The sequence below is a fragment of the Homalodisca vitripennis genome, chromosome 1 (assembly GCF_021130785.1).
Source record: "Homalodisca vitripennis isolate AUS2020 chromosome 1, UT_GWSS_2.1, whole genome shotgun sequence".
Classification (NCBI taxonomy): Eukaryota; Metazoa; Arthropoda; class Insecta; order Hemiptera; family Cicadellidae; genus Homalodisca; species Homalodisca vitripennis.
Genome location: NC_060207.1, coordinates 140,449,550 through 140,473,647, shown reverse-complemented (window position 1 = coordinate 140,473,647; position 24,098 = coordinate 140,449,550). Strand labels below are relative to the sequence as shown.

General features: G+C 31.5%; 1 protein-coding gene across 2 annotated transcripts in view; it reads left to right on the top strand.

Annotated features, from left to right (window-relative positions):
* LOC124372267 (leucine zipper putative tumor suppressor 2 homolog) overlaps positions 1-23,537 on the top strand; it is an 88,009-nt gene extending 64,472 nt beyond the window's left edge. Inside the window, exons 1-7 of one of the 2 annotated variants that reach the window (XM_046830654.1) lie at positions 7,797-7,879; positions 9,385-9,517; positions 10,972-11,215; positions 13,555-13,846; positions 14,944-15,117; positions 17,332-17,523; positions 20,177-23,537. In XM_046830654.1, coding sequence (XP_046686610.1) covers positions 7,835-7,879; positions 9,385-9,517; positions 10,972-11,215; positions 13,555-13,846; positions 14,944-15,117; positions 17,332-17,523; positions 20,177-20,485 — 1,389 coding nt within the window. In that variant the 5' untranslated portion in view covers positions 7,797-7,834 and the 3' untranslated portion in view covers positions 20,486-23,537. Of the gene's footprint in view, positions 1-7,796; positions 7,880-9,384; positions 9,518-10,971; positions 11,216-13,554; positions 13,847-14,943; positions 15,118-17,331; positions 17,524-20,176 lie in introns of those variants that run through there. The other variant, XM_046830649.1, reaches the window with a different exon arrangement.
* The last annotated feature ends 561 nt before the right edge of the window (positions 23,538-24,098 follow it).

Below are 24,098 nucleotides of genomic sequence, written 5' to 3'. Positions count from 1 at the left end.
GTAATTCACAAGCGTTTATAATTCGGTTCAACAATCCTTCTTTGGAATTAACTGGTTTGCGTATACAAGTTGCTTTAAATAATCCCGAAGGTAATAATCCAAGGGATATATCAGGGGAGCTAGGAGGCCAATTAATTGGTCCACCTCAACCAATCCATCTGCCTGGAAAACTTATCTGTAAGTGCTCTCTAACATTTTGTAAATAATGTGCCGGTGCGCCATCATGTTAGAATATCATTTGATGTCTTCTTTCAAGTGGTACATCTTCAAGTTGAACTGGCAGTTGATTCTCTTAAAATGTCTTCGTACACAAGACCAGTAAGGCGGTTTTCAAAAACAAATGGGCCAATTATATTTATCGAAAATCTAATTTAGAAGTTCGACTCTACAGCTGATTTTGGATTTTCACTTGACCACCGGTGACCATTTTTCAAATTTAGAATTCCGTATCTTGTAAACATCGATTCGTCCGGGAATAAAAGACAACTTAAATTATTTCGATTTTCTAACAGCCATCGACAGAATTGTAATCTTAATGCACTGTCACCTGGATGAAGATTTTGAACTCTTTGTAAGTGGTATGGATAACAGTGGTTTTCTTTCAATGTTCTCCAGACTGAACAACGAGATGTGGCCAATCGATTTGAAAATCGGAGAGTGCTAAGTTGAGGACTGCGTTGTATCATGTCCATGATATTATCTCGTTCGCGTACAGACTGAATTACAGGACAATTAACGATTTGCCGCTGCGAGATTTCATTCGCTGAGCCAAGAATGCAGCCAGCGAGGGAGGGGATCTAAGGAGTCTGGACCCCAAACTTTCAAGGTTTTCAATCCTTTTTATATAACAATTATTATTATTTGAATAATTCAGTATTACTAACATTTACTGATGAAAGATCGTTCTCAACAAAGAAACAGGTCAAGAACTTTTTAAGAAACAAAATGGGGCCTTACTCTCAGTCCATTACGGTAAAATATCATTTGTCTGGACCTTCCCAAAATATTTTCCTGGCTCCGTTCTTACGCTGAGCGTTTACCAAAGTCTCTGGTAGATAACGAAACCAGATTTCTGTCTTTGTGTATGGTCCGTCCGTATGGTCTGGTAATGGTTCACATCGTGCACACGTACACATGTACGAGCGTACACAGCAACTTGAGAGAGATCAGTTCAGTATTTCATATTTAAATACACGGGAATATGCGAATCAATTGTTTAAAACACTTTTTGTATAGGGACACTTTCTAATAAATTTATGTTTGCCTGATACACTTGATCTAAAAAGAAGGTAAAGAGCAGCCTTTCACTTTGTCTAAAAAATTTTAATAATTGTGTGCTGCTCATCGAAGTATTTCAATCTTATTAGTTTTAAATAATTCCTTACACTTACTTTATATAACTATTCATACTTGAACCTATTACCTATCATTATTACCTTAGTTTTCTATTTTAGTAACTTAAGAAATAAAGTCATAATGAAATAATTACTTAAAATAACAAGTGTGAATGAGTGTGGGGAGAATCATATTTGAAAACGCTTGGTCTGTATAAACGTTAGCGAAGCCTTTCCATTCGAGGAGCTGGAATAATTTCATTGTGTCTGTCCGTATGATTACTAAATACGAACTAACCTATAGATGTGAAATTTTGCATAAAGCTTCATTTCTACATAGGCGACAATGATTTCGATGATGATGGGTGTCCCTACATACGATTTGGCTGAGCATTAGCGAATATTTTTATTTTGATCTTACGAGTAACCATGATGGCAACACATTTTCAGAAAAATAAATAATAAAATAACAGACTGAATATAACCATGTGATATTTCAACATGTGAAATTTGTATTCATAGTGCTAAATAAAAATAATAGAGTGGAAAGTCAATATTAAATGTCGGGGACAAGATTTGTTTCAACCCACTCTTGCATTTTAATTCACTAACTATCTCAATGCAACTTTTTTATTTTAACACTGCTATGAAATCTAACTTAATGAATAAAAACATGAATGAACCAAGTAGAAAGATATCTCGAGAAAGATTTTATCTGCAGATTTTAAACTTTGCATGAAACTTCATTTTTTCACTGACAGGTATATGAGTTCTATGACGGTGCATGCTCAACCATAGAATTGGACTGATCGTCATCACTCATATTGACACAATATTTCTTTTGTATGCCATGGGTACAATTTATATTCTTATGATTGACTGTCTATCTGTCCGTAGGACTCTCGAAAATTATAAAGTACAAAATAAAGTAGAGATGCATTATTTTACCAGGCGAAGTTAGGGCCAAGAAGCCCTCTCTATAGCTCTCTTATACGAGCTATAGATTTGAAATTTTGCATGCAACCTCAGTAAAACCTCTTACGCAATTCAATAGTGACGTTTTCTTTATTTATTATTTATCTGATTGGGTTGAAAAGTTGGAGTAGTTTTATGGAAAAAAGTATATTTATTTAAAACTGTTACTCATCGATATGGCGGCAACGACAGCCCGCGCGTTGTGCCTGAGGTGCGTCCAGGCATTCAACTCACGCACACCTCGCGCGGAGAGTTGACATTGGTCCAAAATAGATACAGTACGGCTATAAGGTTATTATTAATACTTACATATTAATAACTTAAGTTAAGTTACTTATTAATACTTCATACTTGCCTGCACAATTTGCAAAATCGATTGCAATACACCAGAAGATGGATCTAACGCAATTTATTCTTGAAATATGGAGACGTGTAGGTTTTTGTAATCAAGAAAAAGCTTATTCTCGGAGAACCCTTTAATAAGCAAGCTGGACGTGACTGGTAACTTTCCGGAAAGGAAGCCATAGTCCTTGTGGCTGAAGGTCAATCTTCTGTTATCGGCAAAGTTACACATAGATAAAGAATTTGTTTGGAATAGATTAGAGCATCATTAGACAGGTCATTGACATACGCAAGAAATAACATAACGAGGAACACCAGTTACTAGGCACGGCTCGAAACTTCAGCCATCGGAAAGTCAGCTCCGTCGACTTTTTTTAACACAGTGAGTGCTTGAAAATAATATTGAAACTATAGTAAAACAGTTTACCGTAAACCGTACATTTCTAGGTTTTTCAGAAGAATGCTGTGATCGAAAACTTAACTCAAATCGCATATAAGTCCCAAGTCGAGAAAGGTTAGATAGAATTACTCGAATAGAAAGACATTGTTGCATCAGCCGTTTCAGTTTTAGTCTGAACCCGTACTGGAATTTGAAAAATACACTACTGTACTATTGGATTCCAGGAAGTTTAATAACCTCTTATAAACGATTTTCTCAGCATTTTTTAAAATACTGGGACTATGGAACGAGTTCAGATTACCTGGTGTGGATTTTTTATATAAGTCGTCTTACTGATTTTAAGTTCAATTTTGGAAATATGCCTTCAGAAATAGATACGTTAAATAGGTAAGTCAAAATAGGAGCCATTTCAACAGAAACCTCCTTCACAAAGAAAGCAGTCAGTTCAAATATATCATTGGAGTGACTGTTATTGATAGCGTGACACAAACTGTTATTGGAGTGACTTAATTGTAAGTTCATTAAAGACTATATACGCGCTGCCATAGCAGATATAGTGCAAGATACTTGTGAAGGTTGGGATAAACCAGCAGTGGAAGCATTAAGCAAGAAGTACGAGAATTAAGTTTTAGTTGTAATTTCAGTATGCGCGCACTTCAGCAAAAAGATTAAAAATATATGGAGGGTTATATTAACGTTTTTTATGCTGGAACTAACGAAAATCTAACCAATTCACACATTTTTGGTTGGATTTCCATTATGTGCGGGCCAACTTTACTCTTGTTTGTACGTTTTGAAAATTTAATAAAAAATATATGAAAGATGGAAATAACGATTTGAAACAGAAATATTGATAACTACCGAAAGTAAACTAGTAAGCTACACTACTTTATTGTGTGTAAGTGCGGGACAGAGTAGAGTTGGTGCGCACATTAAAAAGAAATCGTAAAAAAACATATATGAAGTAGAACTAACGTTGTTTGTGACTTAATTTATAAGAACTAACGAATGTACAACTAATAAAACTACATTTCAAATATTTCAGATGTGGTGCACGAGACAGTGTTGTGTGAAGTTGGTGCGTGCATTTAGCCTATGCAATAAATAATGATTAAAATGGTGAGCTAACGTGAAAGATTGACATGCCAATGGAATGTGCTCGCCAACTTCACATACGTGGATACAATAGATTCCTGGCTCATCGAATTAAAAGAGTATATTTCCGACGATGTCTCTCACAGTGTCAACAAGATTTGGGGTTTTTATTAAGTAAAATTTAATCTAGAACGTATATTGTGTCCAATTTTGAATGTTATATTACAATAGTAATAATTTGGTAAAAGCATATAAACTGTAAGGACACGTAGACATTCGTATCTACGTATATTTGCGCCGTCATATGTCGTATGTTGTGTGTTTGCTTTATATGTATTCTGGGATTGATCTGTAGACGATTGGTTTTTAAAGATCGCCTCTTACCTAACTTTTCCAAACCCCTCAGTGGCTGTAATGTAAACTTGCAGATTTAAACTAATATCTAGAGTCGATAGAGGACATTGAGTTACCAGAAGGTACTCTACCCGTATTTCAAACGGGGCATTAATAAATGGCTGAGAAAGGAAGTGAAACAGTTATACCTTGCCGTTTCCATAACAATTTGCAGCCAGGTATGGGAAAACTCTCTACACTCTTTTACTTGGTCTGATAAAAGTATAACACATCCTCTTTTCTTCAATTCTCATTGATTTAGTAACTTATAATTCGTTTTTCCCATATTAAGAATGTTTATGCCTTGTCGATGGTCTTATGTGTATTAATGTCGAATTGACTATTAATTATGATATAGTTTAAAAACGTTACTGTTGATTTAACATTTAAACATGAAGATTTTACCGTTTGTACCTTCAGAACCGACATTATCAATTCAAAAAGGAAAACACTGTTTGACAGTTCATAAACTCTTACACGGTCGAATTGATTGCTGTACTATTGGGCACACTAATAGTAGAGTTCGTAGTAACCTCATAATTGCAATCATCCTCATGACGGAATTTCCGAGAAAATTGTTCTCTTTTCATTGACAGACCCAGAATCAAAACCACCATAATCAGAATATATATATTGATACGTTTACATTAGCTAGCGGAAAAAAGACGCATATGATAACATCAAGTTATTATCGGTATATAAAGAATCGATAACTAATAAAATGTAATTGCCCTCTGACATATACGTGTACAAATAATTTATAGCTGATTGCAATCAACCGAAGTTCACGCTTTATCAACATTTTTAAATGCTTAGAACTGTTTATGTCTTAGATAATGACATTTTTTATGTTTGAAAGTATAACATGCCAACTATTAAAACATATTAAACACTGTTTGCTTTATCATTGAAAATAACATAGTATTATTCGTGAATTTATGAACGAATTTATGAATATGTAAATACTACTCATCAATGCTGTGGCTGGTGGCGGAAACTAAGATTGACAGTAGAATTCAAATAAGTAGGCTACAAGTTTTACTGTACCCGTATTATTGATTATTCGAAAAAGATTTATCCACTCAGTAATGGATACATATTTACAAACTAGCAAACAATTCACAATGATAAAGTTCCTAAGATTTGTTTATGTATTATATTCGCGCAGTTAATTTTAAAATTCGACATTTTGATTAAGACACATGTCAAACGATTAATCTTCAAATAAAAATAAGTTAACCATTTTCTTCAATTTTGATAAATATTATTCTTGTAATGCTTTTTTATACAGTGAGATTTTAACAATAAATGTTTTATCAGCCCCCTTTTGTTTATTTGTCGAGAAATGAATGTTATTTTTGATAAATTATTGGAAGTACAGCATTTCTTGAAAACTTTATAGCTATAACATTACTTAGAGAAACCCAAACAGACAGAAAACTAAGCATTATCGGACAGTAATTATAATGACGTTTTCTTCATTTTAATTAGTATCCCAAAGTTTTGCGCGCTATTTTAAAATCAACCTGTATATAAAGTTGACATAAGCCAACCCCTTTTCAAAGATCCTAGTTACGATACTGAGAGCTGTGCAGTTCTTGAGGACTGTATTGAGGAGGGGAATGTATTGATAATACAAGTACTACTGATAATGGAGAGCTAGCGGTTGCCCTGTATTGTCGATAACACCGAAACAATACCGATTTTACAACGTCAAATTATGTTTTTATATGGATTCATTTTAAGTCTTTAGTTCAATGCGTTATCATGATATCCTGCGGACAATCAAGCAGACATATGACATGACAGACATTGCCAGCTCCTGAGAGTCAAGTTTCAATACCTATATACAGAATCCAAATTTTAGCAAAATTAGCCCAACATATTTAAGCCTGTATAAACTAATATTTGTATTTAAGTGTAAGTAGGCTATTTACATGACACACACACACACACATTTGTACTAAATCACTACGCATTCTCTCATCTACTGAAAAGCACGAACTTTCAACAACTAGCAGTTACCCACGGCTTCTGGTTTGAGTGAATTATATTTACAACGCCAAGAAAACAGAAGAACAGAATTAAACATAAAAATTCTCTGTAATTCGTCTAAAATAAAAGACATTCTTCAAGAAATATAAAGATGTAAACATACTAACAAAAAATAATAAACAAAACAAAGATAACATGTTAATAAAACTAATTTTGAATTACAACGAATAAATAATTTTGCGTAGTACAAGGAATATTAATTATAAAATAAATTAGTAGTTAATAGTGTAATTTAATAAAATTAAAACAATTTAATTTTTAAATTAATATTATTATTCATATCTTAAATGTTGACCACCAGGATGCTTAGTTTGTAGTACCTCTGATGAGCTATTTCTAAATTATTAGTTTTAAATTTGAGCAGATTCTGAATTTTATTAATACATTTTAAAGAAAAACATTCATTGATATTTTATTATTCGCCATTGAATGGGCCGAAATAGGATTGGATTGGTTTGTATCGCTGTTTTATATATATATATATATATATATATATATATATATATATATATATATATATATATAAGTGAGAAACCCACTTCAGTCAAAAGACAACTAAGATGGGTTATCTTTAAATTTATTGTAAAAGTTAGAAAGTAGCTTATTATTTGATAATATCTGCATTACAGTACTGACCAAGCACTGCACACTTAATATTTGCTACTGTATGCTTTCGAGGCAAAATGTAAACAAATTGAAAATAGTGGTTAAATGAATTAAACATATGGCTGTGCTGTCACAAAACGATGTTTACACAGAACAGTTGAGTACAGTTAACAAGCTGTTTCAACTAATAACATTTGTTTGCTGTAATGCAACTTTAAGAGACCAAGATTGGATTTTACATTTTCGAAATAGGAATAGGCCTATGTGTTAACAGGGACCCTTAAAATGTCCATGTAAAGTATCAGTACAATCGGTCCAGTAGTTTTAACGTGATTGTTTAAAACACGCACGCACGCACACGCACACGCACACGCTCACTCACACAGGGAAAGCCATTAAATTTTTATATGATAGTATACATGGATTTCATTATTTACTTGTTTGACGTTTACTTGTGTGTAGCATTTGTAGCACAGATTACTCAACATAACATTGACGAATAAAATGGTCGCGTGATAATCCAGTTAAAGCCAAACATACATAACAGGATAACCGAAGGAAGCCTTCTAATAGAGCACGCAATCTGCTCTACTCCACTGTACAATAGGCAGTAGGCATTAGAATTGCAGGCAGGATGACTATAAAACTGATGAAGTTTCTTCAGAAACGGCTTGATCAGGTATCTTTAGCTATTTCGGTTTCATTTCCATTGACTAGGACCTGCTAATACTTAAATAATTAATCTAATAATTTTTTTCCTCTTTCCACAAAACGTACATTTCATATAATGTTATTCTATTAAATATTTATCTATTGTATTTGTATATCTACAAGTAGCCTAGCTAACATTTATCTAAGAGTCCTTTTATGGGCAGAAATATACTAAACAAGACATTAATTAAATAAATATATGATACCTTATGATACAATTCTACAATATAAACTGATAAAACGTAACAAGATCTAGATACTAGTACAAAAATGTTGAGGCGAATTAAGTTAAAAAGTTAAAAAAATGAGTCATAATTATTTAAAAAGTTGTATTATCAATAAAACAATGTTAAAAGAGGACACTTTTCTTAAGTAATCATTTTAAAATTAATGAGAGAAATTTTAAAATCCTGTTATCCCTGGCTTAAACTATCAGATGATTTTTCTTTAGTATTGAATTAATTACAGTACAACATATAGAAAGAAATCTATTTAATTGTTTGCTAGATTAAGAGACAGATGTCTGAATAGTATTCACTATTTAAGATCCATTTAGGGCGGAAATAAAGCAGCTTGACTTTAACTTTTGCATGGATACAATTTAAATCAAAATTGTTCTTATAGTAGATTTTATATGATAAAAATTATATCCATTATGATTTTCTAATAAATAATACAAATACAATTTTAAACAGATTTGGATTTAGGGGTTTGTTTTCTTTAATTTCATTGTCAAAGAGTTCCATTTGAGAATATCAACTGACCCCTCCCCCACCCAGTTAGGAAGAAAGGGAAAAATGAGAAAATATTTTTTAAATCTAGTTTTCTGAGGAATGTCTTTAAGCTTTTATTTAATTTTCATTATTAAAGAAGTTAAAAGGGGTATTTTATTTCCATTATATAAAATAATATTAGTGAAACGTATCTTGTGGTCCTTTAAATATATTGCATCACTTTACGAGTATTATCAGGTCAGTGGGACGAGGAAAGAATCAGAATTACTTTATTTCCTAATTCAATTATTCTTACAGTACAGAGCTTAAATATGTAGTTTTGTAGTAATTATTCTTCATAATTATTGTATGTACAAAGAGAAATAAAGACTGGAGAATGAAAGGTTTATGTGTAATGTTAAAAAACAGTTTTGCTTTACACTTACACTGTATAACACTTTTACTAACTGAATCAGAATCAGGAAGAACTCTCGTAGGGTGATCAGCCACTAGACCATTTGGTTGGCAATGGTATGTCTATTATTTATTTACAATAAAAGTACTGCAAATTGAGCCAATTTAGTGTTTCTTCAAATGCGCTAATATCACAAATTTACAAGAACTGAATACATGGATCGTTACATAGACTTGTTGCCAAAGGACATGTTATGAACTAGTTGTTCTTTTTTCAGTCAAATATTTCTGTTCAGAAATGGAAAACAAGAACAATGTGTACTGATGACAGCATTGATTGTTGCAGGGGAAGATAGTGATCCGGCCAGTGGCATTCAAGCCAGTGACAACTTCTAGTGCCCGCTTCACTAACCATGGCGAGCGGTACGGCTCTACCCCTATTCTCACCAGGCCTGGCAGCCATCTCACTCTGTATGGCAGTAAGTACAAATGATTTGTCTTAGAGCCCACATCGATTGAGAATTGAATCATTAAAAATATTAATAATTTAAAGTAGAACGGTCTTAAAAATTTAAAGAAATGCTCCAAATAGATTGAAATTCAGTAAAGAATAAAGTTTATATTGGTAAGGATGAATATTATTAGTGCCATTATAATTTGATGCTATTTTTGTAGGTCACACTGTTGTGAACATTGCTCTTTTATCTTCATTTAATACCTTTATATGCCAATAATGATAAATATAAAACTACTTTAAAAAATATGCGTATATATGCTGGTTATTCTTTGTAGATGTTGAATTTAGATGTTGAGTGTACTACATATTGCCACTAATTTACTTTTTATCTAGCCAAGCATAACTTTACTTCAGTAAATGCAATAAAAACGTTCTTTTAAAAATAGAAAAGATTATATGAACACATATACAACAGTTATTTTAAAGTTGTAGAATCAAATTAATTGAAGATAAGAGAGCTGAACATATTTCTACACAAATGCAAGGCGTTATTTATCATTGTATAGGTGTACTATTGCAGGTTTTCAAAAGAGTGATAAAGTAGAAGACATCCTGGAGTAGTTATTAAAAAGACAAATATTAAAAATAAACAACATAGAAAATATTGGAAAACCTGGGCTAATAAAGATTGGTACTGGTACAAGACAGCACATAACGAACTGAACTAATAATATGGAAGGCAAAGAAAACATATTTTACAGTACTGTCATCTTCAAGTAACCCTAAAGATTTATAGAGTCATAATAAGTATAGTATTATTGGAGAGTCTACCTGTAAGAGTCCACCACACGATATAGATTTAAACGAGATAAATAAATATTTTAAAGAAATGGGTAGTACAAATGATGCTAGTAATGAAAAAAACTTATTATTTTTTTGAAATATAAACAGCGTAGGATGAATTCCTTTCTCACGTTTTGAAAAGTCTGAAGTGTTATCTGGTTGCAGACCTCAACAATCCTGTTTCTTAAACCTTCAACGTTTCCTACTGGTATTTGTAATTTATGGATTTAATGTGACCCCATAGAAAAAAGTCCATGGGTGTAAGATCCAGAGATCTTGCAGGCCATTCTATTAGACCACGCCTACATTTCCTCGGAACTCAACTATTTAATTAGTGGATTGGAATAAAAATCCCATTTTTGGAGACTAGAAAAAATTCAAATTACTGTACCAAATAAAACTTCCTTTCCACATTGCACCACTACCCAAATGATATCTCATTCTATAAATTTTAGAACAAAATAGGGGGGGGGGGGTGAGTTATGACTTTTTGTTCTCCATGTATACAGTACTTACAGAATGTATCAAAAGTCACATGACTCCTAATTTTAAAAAGCCATGTCTCCTATTTTAGTTTATTTATTATTTTTGTAAATTTCTTCCTCCTTTGTGAGTCGATACTGTTGATTTTAGGTAGCAATGACTTGCGACACCATCACACGAGCAATTCCAACTTCTCACTGGACCGGAAGCTGATGTCGCCCTCACCTTTGGCACTCTCCTCCCTCCCTCTGCCAACTGGCTGTGGCCGTCTGGTCGGCTATGAGAGCCTTGAGTCTGTACACAAGAGCAAGCCCAGGTCCAGCCGACTTGTTGGCTATGATAGCCTTGAGAGTGTCCATAAACCTTCCAATACTCGTAGTGAACACCTCACCAGGTATAGATCTTTCAAATCTATAGTATGTAAGAAGTACTATGGTTATAAAGTCAAGAACAACCACCCTGTAATCTAATGACTTCTTTTTAGTTCACATTTAAATGGGTTTGTATCCAGCTGGAAAAATCACGTAGGAAACTACTTTGTACAGTGGTGGATCTAGGATGGAGTTGAAGAGGTTTTAGTCAAGGGCGGCAAATCATTATTGTCGCCAATTTTCTGTATACGAGTATGTGTTTTTTATGCTATTTAAAATGGGAAATATCAACAAAATCAGGTTTGCACAAGCACTATACAATACTATGATATACTGCACTTTCTATAATATTTTACACACTGCTCTTGTACAAAACCAGAGCCATACATAATGTTTGTATAGCCCCGGCACAACACAGTTGTAGTTCGTCTGAGCAAAATAAGACGAGCAATAAACAAGGTCACTCTTCACATGCATTGTTATGTTGTGTCCTGTCAGCTGTAGGAAACTAACTTCTCCCGTCCGCCATTGGATTAACCTTCATGCCACTTGTTACTAGCGCTCTTAGTCTTATGTGGATGTGGCTGAAGAGCTGCTAGAACTAACTTATATTTTAAGTCTATTGAGTCAAATATCGGTTTGTGCTCATGCTAATCATAATATTTCTGCGTTTTCTTTCTCCTAAAACAGTGAATAGATAAAATACCATTCTATTTTGCGTTCTTTCTCATTCTGCTTTTGAACTTGTTTGTAAATTAATATATAGTTACAATATATTGTTTTATTTAAAATGTATTTACAGTCAATTTGAGATGTATTTTAAGTAATAACAATAATTCTTTATTAGATGCTAATTTTTCCAGTTATGAGATAATAACGATGATAAGTATAAAGTTGTTTGATATTAGCAACAATTTTTCAATGAATGTAATCGTTGTCTTAGGCTGAAATATGCACATATAAGAACAGAGGGATCAGTCAGTCTCCATAGTTCAAGAGTTCTCCATTTAATGGGATGTTGAAAGGTTCTGGGTTCATACCCCAGTGGAGCCAAGGATTATTTATGTTTCACAAAACTCTTTCACAAAAACTTCTTGAATACGAGATTATTCCCTAATTTACGAGAATTTGACTTTCTCCAGAAAAACAATGAATACATTTTATATGTGTATAAATATTTTAAAAAAACTATAGGTACTTGGTTGGTAATTTCAAGAAACTGCTTATTCTTGTCTATAAATTTGTTATTCGGAATGAAACAATTATAAATTGTCAGGTGTGAGCTCTGGTATTTTACTTCTGATTCTGTTAATGATTTCTGGAAATGCATTAGGTTTCTGATTTGCTTTCTTGCACTTTCAAATCTGCCAAAAAAACCATGAATGACATGAAGCATAAATCATAGTATTAGCACTGTACATAAAAACACGTATGTTGTCACGGCTTAAAACACAGCCATCCATATATATTGTAAACAAAACAATCAATATAAAATTTTATATTTAAAGTATTAAAGTAACTGGTAGAGAAAAATATAAGCTTAATTGGTTGAATGTGTAAGTAAAACTAGAAGACCTTATGGACAGAAGTAAAAGGGGCAGCAGATTTGTATTAGCTCCCAGTTGGCAAATGTGTAAAACAGTTGCGAGTTGATTACAGAACATTCTATTTAAGGAGACCAATAAGGAATGTTTTTATTTTACCAAGTGAATACAGTTTTGTTCTAAACTCCTACAAAAAGAAGTATAAAACTATTCAAAACGGCGAAGAAGAGATTAATCTACTGTAATTCAATACTCAATACTTTTACTATGATATGTGGAATAAATATTTAATGTTTAAGAATATGAAATGTATGTATTAATTTGATAAACTGTGACTACAGCAGTATCATTTTTTTTGTCTATGAAGAAATTAACGGGTATTATTTTGTCATTTATAATATTATTTGTCTAGTTTTACAGTTGTAGAGGAAATAACAATATATATAGCCGAATATTACCAGATTAATACATTAAAGCAAACACAATCATAATAAAAGTGAAAAACAATTTTTAGTACAAATATAACAGACATATTTTTAAATTCAATTGACTAAAAATAATCCAAACTAATATTTTTTCAAAAACATTTATAACTAAGATCAACTAGTAATTTCCGTAATATTTTATTATGAAATACTTCGTTCTTTCTAGTTTCCTAAATTAATGACATAACTATTTTATTCAAAGATAGGTTATTTTTTTATTTTTATATCCTTAACCAAATTATTCAATTTTTTGTTTTTAGTGTTATACAGCAGCATTTATTTGATCCTGAAGTTGATCTCATACTTAACTATGAACTTTCTTCTTTCTTGTAGGATGCTAGCGTCTGAGGGGTCCGGGAGTCTGGCAGACCTGACGCCATCCCCGTGTGAGTCTGGAGTCATGGCGGAGCTGGAGGCAGCTCTAAGAGAGCGAGACTCTGAGGTAGCCTACCTACGCCAGACTATGGAGCACAATGAACAGGTCATCTTTCGTGTGTATCAGGAGAAGGAGAGAGCCTGGGAGCGGGAGATGAGACGTACCAAGACACTTCACGAGAACCGACTGCGAGCTGCCGCTCAGAAATCTCACAAATTGGAGCAGATGCTAATGATGCAAACTTATCAGGTATGTAGATTTTAAATGAGTTAAACTAAAATGATAAATATTGATTTCAATCTAATCTTAATATCCTATTTGAAAGCAACTTTTATATAACTTAGTTGTTGAATAACCACATTGCTTATGGATAAAGTACATATAGGACTTTCACACAGTTTTAGAAACTACTGTGCACCAATTATTGTAATGGCATTCTTATTATGTCAGTCTTACTGAGACAATTTACCAAACAAAGTAAAAATGCTGTAATTCAATATTTTAACGAGTTATTAATTATAAAAACATATACAATTAAATCAATGGAAAGCTCAACACATTAAGAAAAATATTTATATGGATTTTTTTTTTACTTATTTAGGAGTAAGAAATCACCTTCTGATGTTGGGTGCAGTCACGAGCATACATTGTGTGTATACACAGATATAAAATAAACCAATTCAGTATCATTCTTCCTTTCCCTCGTTTCCTCCAAGTCTTGACTACAGTACATTGTCCATGACTTGAAATTTCACTTTATTTAAACATTAATATTACAACAGATGTCCCAAATTACATCTAACTTATTAGAACTAAAAATATAGAACAATATTTTTGCATGTACACTTATCCCTTTAGTTCATCAGCTCCATACTGATTCATTTACAGTTTATTAGTCTTATGTTGATACATACATACATATATATACACTTTGCTTATATACACTTTTTGTATCCTTTTTGAAAACGACAATATTAGACGAAATATTAAAGGATTATGTGAAGTCTTTTTCTTTTATTGCATACAATATTGTATATTGTATTCTTTTATATATATATATATAAAATCAGTAATAGCCTACATGAATCTTTGCTTTCGTTGTGTTTTCTTTTTAAATATGTACAGCCCCATTCACACCATGGCTCTATGAAGCAGTGAATGTTGTCAAATAAACTAGCTAAATATAATTGGACTGTGAATAGTTAAACTTCTACAGGAATTGAAGCTACACAACAATTACCTGTCCATACTCAGTGTTTCAGTGCTAGCAAATAGATTCAGAGAGTAAATTTTTAGCAGCTTATGTCTTCATTCACTTATAATGTTAACATCCTGATTTGCTTTAGCTCCAACAAGACAAGAAAAGACTGAGAGAGGATTTGGACAGGTCTGAGCGCGAGAGCAGTGAACTGCGGCAGGAGATAGACCTACTGCGGAGCCGATTGGAGGAGACGGAGTGGGGGCTGTGCCAAAAATCGGGGGAACTTGCCCTGCTCAAGTCTCAACTAAAAGAAACTCAGGTAATACACTGAAAAATGTAAAACTACATTCAGACATAAATCAGGCTACTTTTAAATAATATTTTTCAGAAGTCATGGACATAGCCAGATTTATGTGTCACCTGGGTCTGGGCCCAGGGTAGCAAGTTTTTGAGCGCGGCAAAATTTATATTGTTTTTAGAGTAATGTAATGTGAAGACAGATTATTTATAGGAACAATGTCAAAAACATATAAATTATTATTATTGACTTTCCTATTACTATTATTGTTAACACAGCTTCTTTCCTAAGAAGAAACATCTGTGGTAGTCTTTTGGGGATAAGTTCTAAATAAATAACTCTGTAAGTGGAAAGATTCATTTTCACCGCATGAACTTGTATACAGTTTGGAGCCTGTAAAATCTCTTATTGTATTAATGAAGTAAGAGATAGATACCTTCAATTTTTTGAGGTAGCTGAAGAAAAACTAGATTGTTCAGACTACTCGAGAAAGTGAAATTGACATTAAATATATTGGAGACAAACATAGAACCAAATGGTGAAGAGAAAGGAAGGAATTATTTTATGAATTCGAATTAGATTTATCTAAGTCAGAGCATGATGAAAAATATTGAAAAATACATGAATATGAAAAATTGAGAAACTTCAGATCGTCAACAGGATGTTATGTGATAATTATTGAAAAACTTAATTCTGAGTTGAAGAAAAGGGTAACTGTCTATAATGAATGTCTCAACAGGTTCTCTTCTTATTAAACCTATGTAACTTGAGTGCTGATGAAATCACTATAGAAGTGAACTCCTTGCACAAAATGTATATAACTGACATTCAAGTGTCTTTATTATTGTTGTTTAGTTGCTTCATTTAAAGAGATTTTTATATCAAGAAAAAGTAGGCAGTGGTGAAAATGTCCCTAAACGTAACAGGTTTCTCTTGCTAAAAGACCTTCAGGCCCTATATCCAAATATTATTTGCATTAAGTTGTTCTTATGTACACACACTGAACAATGTATTGAAAGATCATTTTCTGCACTGCCAGAATAAAAATTTATTTAAGATTTACTGTTGATAAAAAACAATTAGTTCATCTTGCTGTGTTTTTGCTAATGAAAGGACCCGAATATCAAACTTGATTTTAACAACGTTATTGATGACTTTACTAAAGCTGAAGCTACCAATATGAAACTTGCATACATTTGTACAAGCTTAATATTATATAGCCCTGTATATTAGTGGCCTAAATACTGCCAAAATAGCCTACCACTCTCTTTTTGAATCTCACCAGCGGTATGGTCTTTTAGTCTGTGAAAACTCATCAAGACAAACATGCAAAGAATGCTCATTCAACAGAAGAGAGCTATAAGGATCCTTGAAGAGCAAACTCTTAGAGAATCCTGTAGGGAGAAATTCAAAGAGCTCAACATCATTACTGTGGTTGGACTTTTCATAATTGAAGTTGTCACATACACTCACACAAAGACCCTTCAGTCATTGAAGACACGATCACAGCTGTATACACATAACACCTGATATGCAACACATTACTGTCTTCCTATACATTGACTAATCAAGCATGAGGAGAAACCAGTCTACATGAGAGCCAAACTCTGGAACAACCTTCCTAAAACAGTAAAGGGAACAGAAAACCAACATCTGTAAATACAACTCTTTAACTGGCTGAAGGAAAAACCTTTATAGTCACTTGATGAATTTTTTTGCACTTGACTTTAAATTGTGACTTCACGTTTTAAACCATTGTTACAATTCTTGTTAATACTGTACCTTATTGTCTAACTTACGTAACTTGACTCTATTACATATCTTGAAGATATTGTAGATAAAGTGTGTTGATTAATTACTCAAAAAGTGTTTTGTAAGAATATAGTATCAGAATTTATGCCACTTAAATGTTTTCTGAATGGGTCTCAGGTTTTGGTAATGTGCAGCAGATTAAAAGTTCTAAAAATTGTGTATTATTAAATATAAATAACAGCATTTTCTATAGCACTAGTACTTGTAGCTGTACCACCAGTACTGTACACTCAGACTCTACTTGTGCACTATATAGTGGTGGGAGTTCAGTTTTAAAAAACTGTTATAATAGGTTCAGAGATTATTGCCCAGAAAAAGGTTTGTTTTTAAACAATTCCAAACTTTCAAGAATCTAAGTATATTTAGAAAAATCTATTAAAATAAACTAAAATGAAATTTTAAAACCAGTTTTATTTTTTTCAGGGAGAGCAGGCAACAAAAGGACATGAAGTTATATCATTAAAAAATGAAGTGAGAGAGTTAAGACTAGAAGTAGATCAGAAAAATAAGGAAATTTCTGCTCTTCGAATAGGAGCAGACAATCGAAAACAACAAAAAGCTGAAATTGATGAGCTAAATATACAAATCAACGAACTAAAATCAAAACTAGAACTGGTGAGTAGATATTTTTATGAACAATATTTGCTATTTTATATACATCAGAAATGAATGATATTATATTAAGTTTTTAAAAATATCTCTATTTTGAAGAATTGGAATGACACTATTTGGAAAAGCCTACATACTGCACCAGCTAAATGTTTTCCACATAACAACATATCTTAATAATGTAGATTGAAATGGAGCAGTGGTGTAACTATGGAGGGATAAGGGGAATAAAAGCCCTAAAAGTACAAAAATATTAGTATAGCAGCAATTAAACTTGATTGAGATAAAGCAGTTACATGTTTTATTTTGAATTAAGCCTGTCTAATTTATTCAAATTTATATTTATTACAAAACCTCCTTCAGTCTAGTGTTCTCAGCAATATGATTAATTTCTCCCCAAAACCAAGTACTAGTTATCCCACTCAAATAAAGCTTATCTTTCTTTTTCTAATGCTGCTTCTTTCTTTTTCAATCTTATGTCCATGCTTACTTGTTACTAAATATTATGATAGAGACGATATGATCAAACACAATGTTGATCAAAAGTTGAAGACAATTTCACAAACACTTTCAAGACCTACTAAAACAACTAGGTTTTAAGTTGAATTTTTGAGCCAACTAGAAAAACAATCCATTCAGAAAGTTGTATAAGACATAAGCATGAACAATTTAACAAACATTGAGCATGATTTGTCTGACTATAATGTTCTCTTATTGTAGATTTTAAGATCAATTGGGAGATACTCTCAGTGATATTATAATTAACAACAACTCAAATAAAGATTACAAAACATTTCTTAGCTTAATTTTTTTGATATATGAATAAGTCATTCAAAATAGACAAAAAAATGTGCAAAATACTGTAATAATACTGGTTGTATCACTTCAGATATTAAGGCACTTGCCGAAAAAAAGGAGATTTACATAATATGGCAAAATACATTAATATTACAGGCTTCATTATTTGAGTAAAATGTAAAAAAAATCAAAATGAAACTAAAACGAAGTGCAACTAATGCTTTTGTTGAACAATCTAATAATAAGATTAGGACCTGCTGGTCAGTTGTAAAAAATAAACTAGGTCTGAATACCAGAACTTCAAAACATTATGAATTTAAAATTAATGGTAATGTTTCTTGATATTAAATTGATTGTTTAAAAATTCAATGACTACTTTTTGAGTGTTGTAGGTAGTCTGACACTCCTAAGAATGTTCAGACTGTTACAATAACATAACAACTGATGCATACTGATAACATAAACAACAATGAAACTTTAAGTATCTTAAGTAAATTTACTCCTATGACTACAGCAGAGGTTAAAGATATAGTTTTAAAACACTAAATCTGTTAGATGGCATGAAATACCTGTTACTCAAGTTGAGTGTTAATGTGATTGTGCCCTTATTGTTTAAAGTGATTAATGTATCTTTTCCTGTTGAGTTATTTCCTAAAAGACTGAAATACTCAGATATTATACTAATTTTCAAAAAGAGACAAAAAATTAGTGTGATAATTCCTATTCTATTTTAGTGCTTCGTAATGTTTCAAAAATGTTTGAAAAAGCACTTTAGGGCTTTAGTAATACTTTGAATCTCACTACTTACTGTTCTCTGCTCAATATGGCTTTAAAAAAATCACTGTCCACAAGCATTACTCTAGTGGACTTTGTTAATCAAATAGCTCGAGCATTAGTTGAGTCAAGGTCACTTTTGGAGTATTCTGTGAATTCTCCAAGGCGTACACCATGATCTGTTACTGCACAAATTAGATGATTTGGGCATTAGGGATGATGCTCTTAGCTTGTTGTGTTCATAACTAACCTGTTGCAAACACCATATAAAAATAAATATGGATAATATTAGATATTACCCTTGAGTCGGATTATGTTTGGAGTTCCACAGGGATCCACATTGAGCTGTCTCTTGTTTTTTGCCTATATCAATGATTTAAGCTAGGTATGATATTCCTAAGAATCTCTTTTTATATGCAGGCGACATAAGTTTATTAATATAAGCAAAATCATTACACAACTTGTTCATAACAACTAAAAAATCACTCGTACATTTGGAACCATGGCTTCAAAACAATGGATAATCTGAACTAGGTACCTCAAAAACTAATGTTATACATTTTAAACCAAATAATCACAACAGATAATCAAACCACTCAAATACTATGGAGCTTAATATTGTATCTGTATAATACGTCATGTAGAAGTAAAGAATGACTAATGACTGACACTGCATACAAACTATTTTTAATATATCAATAACTTCTAGCAAAATACCTTTATTGTTCTAGTCTGTAATTTTTGTTACTTGTGCAGTGAATTTTATATTGTCTTGATACCTTTGCAACGATATAATGGTAAACTTCAAATAAGCAACTCTCTTTAGTACATTAATTCTTCTTATAGTTAAGTCAATCATCTTAACTGCATACAAAACTTTATTGCAACACCCAACCAGTGTGTTGAATATGAATTAATAATCTCATAGCAAAACATTAGTTGAAGAGACATTAACAGTAGTTGGCTTATTTATAGAGTATATTTATTTAGAGATATTCAAAATACCTAATTTTCATCTTTATCCACACAGTATTTATCACTGTTACATTATTGATTCCTACTATGGACTTTTACTCATACATTCCAGATCCCAAAATCAATGGCAGCCAAAGACACACAGGCCCCATTGTCCGATACAGAGGCACTGCAGGAGGAAGTCTCTCGACTGACTGAGAAGCTGCGGCAGGAGCACTTAGAATGGGAGAGGGAACGAGTACAATGGGCACAGGAGAAGGAAAAGGTGCTCAGTTACCAACGTCAACTCCAGCTCAACTATGTGCAGATGTATCGACGCACTCGTACTCTGGAGGGTCAGATACAGGGCCTCACCCTAGAGATGGACGTTGAGTCGAAGAACCGCACAAAAGTGACCTCGTTGAACGCCATCCAGTTATAATACCAATTATGCATTAAAAAGAAATCAAACTATTAATTATTGTATTAGCACATTTCCCTTATCAAAGTGAACTATTGAGATGGTCTCACTTCGTAACTCAGAGGAAATATTTTATTTTTATACCATTTTTAACTAAAAAAGGAACAATTTGGTGATTTTTTCAGATTAGGTGTGTTATTTATAAATGTTTAAATCTTGTAAGACTTGTTGCATTAAGTTGATATGTAATATACTTATTAATATTAATTGGCTGTTATGTTGTTTCTAGTTCACAAACCAGCAACACTGGTTAAAACCTCTGCTAGTGTCTTATGTCTTACAACCACAGATTCTATAAAAACTATACTTATTATTACATTTATACAAGCTTCTTCATTATGTCCTTAAACTGGAAATCCAAAATTGAAATAAATTATTTAATAATTTAATTTTTAAGTTAGCATTATTAGAATATCATGCTAGTTTACTAATTCCAATATTTAAAAAAATTGTTGGATTAATTCAAAAATAGGCACTTGAATAACATTTCTGTGGAAAGGTGCTTGATCAAATACCGACTGTAGAACCACCTGTGCGTCTGTTCATGCATATTGCTAGAACCAGCCAAATCCTTATAGTTTTAAGAAAATATTGGGTGTAGAATAAAAAATTCTCTCATTTAAAATAATTTAACAATATTTTACCACATTTAAATGATAAAAATTAGAGTAAAGGATGGGAAATGTGTTTACAGTATCTACAGACAGTGAATTATTTTTAGTTTTATTATTTGACTGAATCAAATTATAACTTAAAGACAGAGTTCCTGTTGAAAATCAAAATTTCTTGAACATTTCAAATATTATCTATATATACTGTACTCATTTTCTTAATTAAAAAAATTATTTGTTATTTTAATAATTACAGTTACCTTTATCTACAATTTAATTTCTTCTAAAACAATATTTTTAATAAAAATACCTTTATATCAAAGTATAATTATAAGATAAAGTGTTAAATACCACCTAGATTAAATTTTGTGTATAGTTTTGTAATGGGATAAGTATTCTCATGTATATTGTGTTAATGTGTGTATATTGGTGCTCAAACCATCTGGTGTAACTATTGTATAGTATTAAGACACAAGCCCCATCTTGTTTTGATAGTACTTCATATTGGAAGAATTTTAATTTTTATGTTACTTATGCATATTTATGAATTAATTAGTGACTCAGATACGAGTATTATTAGTAACTAAATATATTGAAAGAAACTTATTACAGACAGTTATACTGTATACTGCAGTCAATGAGATATTTAAATATTATTTAGTACACACAATTCATATACAGAACTGTTTATAAAAATATAGTTGGATCCAATCAATGTATTACTTTTACAATCTAACAATGTTGGAAGTTTGTTTTAAATACATTTATACAATGATAATAGTGTTATATACATTATTGTCTATTTGTTGTAATAGAAGCTCAAAATTAAGCTTAAAATAACTTTTTAGTGTATTCTATTCACTTAATTTATATTGGGTGCACTACTACAAATGTTCCAAAAAAGTCTTCTCTCCACAGACCAACATCCTGGATTACCAACCATTTATTCTCAGTAAACAGACCAGTGACCTTGACCTATACGAGTTTGTGCCAGAGACCTGTGGAAATGTTTTTCAATTTTGTATTGTGGTCTATTTCATTGGCTTGAAATATTGTTTTAGTCTACAGATATGCTGTTTTTGGCATTTTTATGTTTGTGAATATTTGCTTCTAATGCTTGCCTGCATCTCAAACTGTTCAAACCAAACCATTTCATATATTCACTTTTTAAAAGTTTAATTAAAAAATGTAGTTATTTTAAAAGAAAGATTTGGCTGCTACATGGAGAAAATTATTTCACATTTTTTTCAAAATAACAAAAATCTTTATGTGTGTTTTTTAATTATAGCATAGATATAACAATAAACTATTTTCATAAGTATTTTTTTATAGACTGGAGCGTGGGGGTTACAATATTTACCTACATTATCACAGCCGAAATAGTATATATTGCTGTTAGTTCTTATTACTACTAAGATAAAGTAGAAACTAGCATATATGTATTGTTACAACTAAAAGGGGGATTTATCATCATATCTCTGCTTCCATATACACTCCTTGTTATTGGCCTAGACACTATTCAAAAAAATTTCCTCAAATAAAACAATAGTCCATATGCTTATACTGTATTGCCTGAAAAACCATTACTTTTATAAAACCCAAAAAGTATTTTCCCAAAAGGTAAGAAAAGTAAACATAGGGGTGCTGGTAATTATCAGGATTAGTAACACTATAAAATATTATAATAACTTAACTTATAAAAATGGATCTCTGCACCCAAAGCTTTACCTTTTATGTCATTCATGTTTTGTGTAAGGAGATGATTGGACATCTTAAATTCGGCATAGGTCAAGTTGCATAATTTTAAATGTTACAAGTAAAACAAGATATAGAAATGGATTCACATATTCCACAAATTTATTTATATTTATATGTTTCATACAACATACAACTAAAAAGTTTAAATCCAGAATGATTTAGTTCAGGTCAGAACATTGTATTGTACAGAACACAATTAAGGTTGTACTTGACAGAAGATTGGAAAGTCAGTGATATTTGAGAAATATAGCTAATATATCAAAATCCGATCATTCTTATAAAAATACAGTATGTAAGTTCTTCAATAATAAAAGGTCGTAGACCATATAAAATGTAATTTTAACAATGCAATATTAAGTAGTTATTATACTATATTACTGATAATTAATACTTATTTGTGATATTACTTTTATTTATTTTTGTTAGACTACGGAAATATTTATGAGGATGTTAATTTATAGAGTGATTTATTAACTTAATTGTCTACAATATTAATATAGATTTTGCTCTTTAGATATGAGTTACATAGTTTTTTTTAAGTAATGTTGTAATCATGTAATATTTGAATTTGTACCATTTATAAAGATTATTTTAAATGTAGATAAATAAAGAATTCATTAACTTGTTTACCTTGAGTATGGAGACACTGACTATTTACTGTCCCTGCGTCTTCCTATGCCTGTTTTTATAGAAAAAAAGTATTTAAAAAATTTTTTAAAATTACAAAATGTATTTATCTTTATAATTGGAAACACATATTATTGAAGTTAAAATACAGTGTTTCTTATCAATTGCATTAAGTTTAATAAATATTGCATAGCATTTTTACGTATTAATATAAGTCATTATTTTTTTGTAAATTACTTTTTAAAGTTCACTCTGATTTAAAAATAACTAGATTTCTCCATTCTTGTGTTAAAACATTTATGGAGGGAGCGTTGTTATTTAGAAAATACTCTATCAGAAATTTTGGTTTTATAGTGGTACACAAAAAAGGTTTTAACTACTTTATATTCTTAATAATGGACTTAATTTAATTGAATTACATGGCTGAAATATTCATGAAATAACAAAACCCACTTATTAATCCTGCAGGCAGAACACTGAAAAATCAAAATAAAAATGTAGGCCGAAGTAAATAGATACAGACTAATATTATAGTTAAATCATTGAAACAATACTAACAGAGGCCTAAATAAGAGAGG